This window comes from Indicator indicator, chromosome 22 (genome assembly GCF_027791375.1).
Source record: "Indicator indicator isolate 239-I01 chromosome 22, UM_Iind_1.1, whole genome shotgun sequence".
NCBI lineage: Eukaryota > Metazoa > Chordata > Aves > Piciformes > Indicatoridae > Indicator > Indicator indicator.
In genome coordinates this window covers 7,086,952-7,094,156 of record NC_072031.1, presented here as the reverse complement: position 1 = coordinate 7,094,156, position 7,205 = coordinate 7,086,952, and the positions used below count along the sequence as shown (strand labels likewise).

General features: G+C 49.7%; 1 protein-coding gene across 1 annotated transcript; it reads left to right on the top strand.

Annotated features, from left to right (window-relative positions):
* Positions 1 to 684: 684 nt before the first annotated feature.
* Positions 685 to 6,040, top strand: KDM8 (lysine demethylase 8). The gene is made up of 7 exons (XM_054391177.1): positions 685 to 1,197; positions 1,360 to 1,544; positions 2,719 to 2,851; positions 4,173 to 4,214; positions 4,906 to 5,055; positions 5,689 to 5,781; positions 5,870 to 6,040. Exons 1-7 carry the CDS (start codon positions 685 to 687, stop codon positions 6,032 to 6,034), a joined length of 1,281 nt encoding a protein of 426 aa, XP_054247152.1. The 3' UTR covers positions 6,035 to 6,040.
* Positions 6,041 to 7,205: the final 1,165 nt, after the last annotated feature.

Here is a 7,205-nt window from a genome sequence, read left to right as displayed (position 1 = left end):
ACTCCATCAGTCACTGGTCCAGAGCCCAAAGGGCACTGTCTGGGCTGAGCCTGAGCACTGGTGTGCTGCTCATCAATACCCGGGCTGAGCTCCGCAGAGCCTTTAAACTCTTTGAGAGCCACCAAAATGAGGGCTCTGCGTCTTTGCTCTTGCCCTTGCTCTGCACCTGCACAAGCATTCAGCGTTAGGGGCTGGTTGGGCGGTGGCGCTGCTTCGGGCTAAAACCGACCTGAGGAAATAAGCAATTTTTAATCGAGGTTTCCATGTGGGTTCGTTACGCGGCTGCACGAAGATTCGTAGCAGCACAAGGGTACAAACGCAGGAACGTGAGCAGGGCTGCTCCTTCCCGCCGCGGCATACGGAGCAGCTTGGGGAGCAGACCGAGGAAGCGCGTTCAGCAGAGCCCGCCTGGAGCAACGCGGCAGCACCGGGGAGTTGATGACACCGGCCCCCAGCCAAGCCGGCACCGCGGAGCGCTGGCCGCAGCGACCGCGCACGGCAGCAGCGCTCCGACCTCGCACACCGGCACCGCCCCACCAGGACCCGGCACCAACCCAGGCCCGCATCCCGCAGCGACGCCCTCCGCGACCGCGCACGAGAGCAGCACTCCGGCCTCGCACACCGGCACCGCCCCAACCAGGGCCCGCCCCCGAGCCCGCCCAAAACCGGCAGCGCGGCGCGGCCATGGCTGCGCCCTGTAACGCTCAGGGCCCCGTTGCTAACTCTGCGCTGTGGGCGGAGGTGCGGGCGCTTCTGCCCGGCGCCGAGGAGGGGTTGACATTGGCGCTGAGCGGCGAGGTGGAGGATGGGATCCTACAGCTGCTGCGGCGGGCCCGAGGGCTGCTCTATGCCCAGCCCTGTGAGGCGGCAGCGCTGGGGCGCCTAGGCGAGGTCCTGCGCGACTACTCCTGGGAGCGGCTGAACGCGGGGCCGTGGCGGGAGGTCAGGAAGGCCTGGCGGCAGGTTTACACCTACGGCTGCCTCTTCGCGGCGCTGGCCGAGGTCGCCGCCGGCCGCCCGCTGGAGCCCGCCGTCCGCCTCTGCGACATGGGGCTGCTCATGGGCGCCTCCGTCCTGGACAACGTCCTCGCCCGCCTCGTCCGCGTCCTGCAGGCGCAGCTGCCCCGCGGAGAGCTGTGCGCCCACCGCAGCGTCAAGGTAACGGACCCCGGGCTTCCCCCCCCCCAACCCGCCCCCGCCTCCCCTTGCCCTCGCAGCTCCGCTCCTGTGTGCTCTCCTTCGGCGCTCCCTGCCCCGTTCTGCCGCCCCTGGGCCAGGCTGCCCGCCCCCACCCTCTATATCCCCCCTGACCCGGGAACTCCCCGAGTGCTCGCAGGCCGTCGCTGGCAGCAGCTGCAGGAGCAATCTCTGTTTCAGAGGGTCCGGATCGCCCGCGCTCCAGCCCCTCTTGTGCAGCCAGAAGATGCAATTCCACACCTTCGCTGCCCTTCGTTGGAGCACTTCAGAGACAACTATCTCATCCCGGGGAAGCCTGTTGTCTTGGAGGGGATTATTGACCACTGGCCATGCATGAAGAAGTGGAGGTGAGAAACGAGAGCTTCTCTTCTGCCCTATTGATAGAGGGGATCGTTTTCTGTGTCAGGTTTTGTGATGCTCGGTACAGCAGTAGAGCCCCGTAGAAGGTAGGCGTCATCGGGCATGTCTTTTGTTGTCAGCACCTTCCTGCTGCAATGCTGGCTTCGTTCTGTAGCAGCTGCTCCAGGGAGAAGGGAAGCACATCCCAGCATCCCCGGCGCTGCAGGGTGAGCGCTCACTCCAAGGGGGCAGTGCCCAGCCCTGGCTCCCGGCTGCACTGGGTAATACTCAGCTGGAAAGGGGACAAGTGGCATCACCAGCAGCTCAGGGAGCCGCTTGCAGCTTAATGGGGGCCGTGTCAGTGATTTTCGTGTCTTGGAACTTGCTGATAATCAGTGCAGTGGAAAGTGAATTTTGGAGGTGTGTGAGCAAGTGTGATTGGCTTTTTCATTCCTGAGTACAAGAATTGATGTTTGTGCAGCTCGAGTAAGAGATGGAGCCAACACTTCCAGTACTGAGAACCATGTATTTGTGAGACTGAGCTCATGATCCCTTAGAAAAGGGGAGATGCTTAGTTTGAGCAATTCCTTTTGTGCCTCAGGCAAGGGGAAAACTGACTTCAGCTGAACACACTTGTTATTTCACAGGAGTTTTAGTCTTTTTTGAATGAAGGTTCTCCACTGCATAGCTTCAGACACTCAAAAAGATTTAGTCAGTGCCCTTGGAGAGATGTGCACGTCCCACCGGTCATTCCTGTGACTGCAGCTGGGATGGACGTTACTGGCACCTCTGTACAGAGTTTGGCACTGGCAGAGGGTTGATCTGGCATTAACAATGGAAAGACACCTTGTGTTCAGCAAGTGTGGCAGCAGAAGGATAAGACATCCTCCCTAAGCAAGAGAGACTAACAGCTTGCATCTCCTCTGCTCCTACGGAAACAATAGTTAGCTGAAGGAGGTTTTGAACCAAAACAAAATAGTTGTGATATCATGTACTCACAAACTTATTTCCTTGCTCTTTCATCCTTTTCTGTTGTCTTCTGTCACTGGTTGGCTAGGTTTAGAAGAAATGCCTGGTTGCAGAGCTTTACTGCTCTAAAAGGTTGATTTGGGTGGATTGCCTTACATTCAGCATCAGTAAGAGGAGCAGAAGAGAAGGGTAATGGAACTTTCTTTATTTCAGTGTGGACTATTTTTGTCAAGTCGCAGGGTGCCGCACAGTCCCCGTGGAGCTGGGTTCCCGATACACAGATGAGGAATGGTCTCAGAAGCTCATGACTGTGGGTGACTTCATCAGCCAGTACATTGTGAATGAGGTCTGTTACCCTCCTGGTGCTCCTCCAAATACGGCAGTGTGTTACTGGAACAGAACTTCTGCTTAGAACAGACTTGCTTAGAAGTGATGTCAGGGCAGGGGGTATCACAGTATATCAGAGGTTGGAAGGGACCTCAAGAGATCATCAGGTCCAACTCCCCTGCCAGAGCAGGATCTTAGGGTAGTCCACACAGGAACACATCCAGGTGGGTTTTGCAAGTCTCCAGAGAAGGAGACTCCACACCCCCCCTGGGGAGCCTGTTCCAGTGCTCTGTCACCCTCACTGTAAAGAAGTTTCTCCTCATGTTGAGGTGAAATCTTCTCTGTTCAAGTTTGAACCTGTTGTTCCTTGTCTTATCACTGTGAGCCACCCAAAAGAGCCTGGTCCCCTCCACTTGACACCCACCCCTCAGATATTTATAGACATTGATCAGATCCCCTCTCAGTCTTCTCTTCTCAAGACTATATAGCCCCAAGGATCTGTCTCTCAAGTCCCCTAATCATCCTCGTGGCTCTGAGCTCAGCTCAGAATTAAAAGGTTATAAGCACAGCTCTGAATTAAAAGGTTTGATTTATTTTCACCATCTGAAGCTACAGAAAGTTACTGCAACAACAGCTAGGTTTGTTCTTTATATGTAACCATATGTATAGCAGCTGGAGTTTAACAGACAGATGCTTCTGCAGCAACAGTCTGAGTAGCAGACTCAGAATAAAAGAGTTCCTTAGCCCATAGTTCTGTTCCTCTTGGTTATTAAACTGCTTAGTCAGATCAAGGATCAAATCCATGTGCCACCAGCAAAAAAAAAAAAAAAAAAAAAAAGTTGACCAGCAGTTGAATGTCTTTCACAGCTGGGGATCTGAAGGCCTTGTTTGTGTTTCATAGCCTTCTGGCAGGAAGGACCAATGTGCCTTTGCAGATTTGTCTGTGGTGCAGCCTGGAATAGAGTATCAAGGTCCTTACAGGAGGCAAAGGTGGACGAGCCTGTAACCAGCAGGGTCAGGCTATAATGATGCAGAGTGTTGACACAGGCTTGACAACAGAACTGTTGAGGCTCTGTAGGAGCCTCATATAGCTCCCTTATAGCTTGGGTTCTTCCAGTAACTTCAGACAGATGAGTTGGTTGTGGGGATATATCTGCACTCGTAAAATTCCAGGTACTATTGCAGAAGACCCCTTCCAGTAGTTCACCTCTGGAACAAATGTTAGTGCTCTGAGACAGGACATTGGGGATGGGTGTTACCTGTAAGCAAATTAACTGACTGAGAAGTCTTTCCCTCTGTGTCCTTACAACTTTGTTTTTCTTTCTCTGCTGTAATTTCAGAACAGTGTTGGATACCTTGCCCAGCACCAGCTGTTTGATCAGGTAAAATTATTCTTTTAATCTTTTTTCCAGTCAGGTGTTCCTTTTGTCACACAAATCGGTTAATATTTCCTAAGCTTCTGTTTCCACAGTTTGAATGAACAGAGGGAAGAGTTTGTTCCATTTGGCAGAAAGACCTGGAAACAAAACCCTTGGAGAAGTACAGGCAGAGGCTCTTACTGCTGTTCCAGAACAATGTGGCATATATGTACAGGGATACAACCTGGAAAGCAGCATTTCCCTGAAAAATATCTAAGTCAGGGAAGAGATCTGGAGAGGAAACAGGCTTCAGTGCTGTTCAGCCTTTTCTGAAATGTCATTCCAGTTAACCAGGTTGTTGGAAGAGAAGCAAGTTTAATGTGTAAAAAAAGTAACTGCTCCTTTTCCATGAACATCAAACTGTTTGTTCATGTGGGTTTCTCTGGTTTCTGCTTAAAGCAAAGGGTCTCTGAAGAAAGAGAAAGCCCTTTCCTTCTCCTGCCTCTCCTTGCAATTGAATCTGCTTGCTGGAACAGAAGGTGTGAGAACATTGCCTGCAGATTCCTAGGAGTTTAGCTACTTCTCTCCAGCCTTTGCTGGCTGAGCAGTCACTTGTTTGCTTTGTGTCTAGCCTTGTTCCTCTGTTGTATTAATTGCATATCTTTAGCAAGTCAGCACATAACCATTTTTAATTCTTAATTCTTTATGGGAGTAGATCCCAGAATTGAAAGAAGATATCAGGATCCCTGACTACTGCTGCCTGGGGGAAGGGGAAGAAGATGACATCACCATTAACGCTTGGTTTGGTCCAGCAGGCACTGTCTCACCTCTTCATCAGGATCCCCAGCAAAATTTTTTAGCCCAGGTCTGTCCTCTACTTTGTCAACACATGCCATTAGTACTCTACCTAGAGAAAGTGCTCATTATGTGTAAGTGTTGGAGAACAGGGTAGCAGTCAACTTGATGAACGAGCAAAGGACTGAGAATATGCAGATGCTTTGCTATTCTGTTGTGTTTGTCACAACTGCAACTTGATCCTCAATGTAATCTTGTAGGCCACAAACTCATCAGTTAGACAGACCATTACTTCCCCTCATTTTACAGTGATAAATGGAAGTCACAAGAAGCAGCTTTTCTGAAGTCACACAGGGAATAAGTGACAGAGTTGTAGTGTTTTGGCACAAGCAGCACAGATGTTCACCCTCTGCCTACTGCAGGCATTCCAGTGGTATCAGTGCAGGAATCAGCTTGGACTTGAATTTAAAGTAATTTGGTTAAAGGTATTTTCCTGGTATTTCAAATTCTTACCTGCTCCAAGGGAACAGGTACGTGGAATGCCAATAGTCTGATTTAGTTTAGCTCTTTATTATAGTTTATTACTAGCAAAGATGTTTCCTGTATTCAGATATATTTGATGTTAAATGCCAACCATGGCCCCCAGTTTCCAGAAATGTGCAGGTTAATGACAGATTGGAAACCCTGACTGTGATCTGTACAGGTGTTTGGAAGGAAGTACATCTGCCTGTGCTCACCACAGGAGTCAGAAAACCTCTACCCACATGAAAGCCAAATTCTTCACAACACCAGTCAGGTAAGGGTCTACCTAGAATGTTAATGTCAGTACTTCATCATATTTGAGTGAAGACATTCTACTGATGATTGGTTTGGGCTTTTTGTAGGTGGATGTGGAAGATCCTGACTTAGAGAAGTTTCCCAATTTCAGAAAGGCTGCACTTCAGTCCTGTGTTCTGATGCCTGGACAAGTTCTCTTTATTCCAGTTCAATATTGGCACTATGTACGATCGCTCGATATCAGCTTCTCTGTCAGCTTCTGGTGGTCATAGCTATGAAGCCTGCATAAACTCTGCTGGTGTTGTTAAGAGAAACTAAAAATCAGGAAAAGTAGCATCTGGCATCTTCTCACAAGGGAATTATTTCTAAGCATGAGAATATTGTTCCCTGTCCAGAGGTTAGAGGTGGACTGGACAAAAAAAAAAAAAAGCCAAAGAACCAACAAAACTCTTGCTTCAGCATGGTGGAAGAATCTGGATGGGGAAATGGAAACAAGATGCTACAGCCACTTTATTTTTGTGAGGTTTCTAATGCAAACTCCTCACAAAGAGCAACTCTTAAGTCATCCCTTGAATGCTGTAACAGTTCTAGGGCGCTGACAGGACTCTGCTTCAGGCTTTTGGGCCGTGAGGTCAGCATCCATCTTCTGTGTGGAATTAGACAGTGAGGGATGTTGCAGCCCAGAGGTTCAATAAATAAAATAAAACAGCTAACACAAAGCAGGATAGGTACTGACCTGTGTGTGAAAAGTGGCTAGTGTCATGGTCTGAGAACATAGTTAATTGCAGTTAACCCACAGTTTAATTGCATTTAGCTAATAGTTTGATTAATCATCAGCTGGACTGTTGACACTGCCTTCTACAGTGCCATCCATTTCTGCCACAGAAGGAGCTGCTGCCATTCCCCTCTGGTACCAGGCCACATCTCGTCCTTGTCTGTCACTCTTAAAGGAAAAAGCATTCCTGCATAAAACTGGAGAGGGAATTGCTAAAAAAGCATCTCAGGATGGTAATTTTTCAACACTTGGCAGACATAAGTTGGCATTGCCCCAAGTCTTGTTCTTCTCCGTCCCAATGGTTTTAGCTGTGGTAATGTTCCCTCTTACTAAGCACAGCTGCTCATTACCTGGCCATGTGTCAGATGAACTCTTCTGTGCCTAAAGGGACAAAAAACAGGCAGCAGTGCCAGCTGGAAGCGTTGAATGTTCCAGGCAGCCTTTCAGTGAGGACACCTCAAGTACTGCACTAATTTTTCACTTGCTGGAAGTTTAGTTTCCTTTTCAGTTGTTAACTGAAGTTGGACAAAACAGGGACACCACTGCCCAGAACAGCTTCTGGTGACAACTGCCCTGCATGGATGAGCTTGCAGGGCTGGCTTTAGACCCCCTGTATCATTCCCAAACATGCACTGCAAGTCCCAGCCCTGGAGCATGAAGAACTCTAC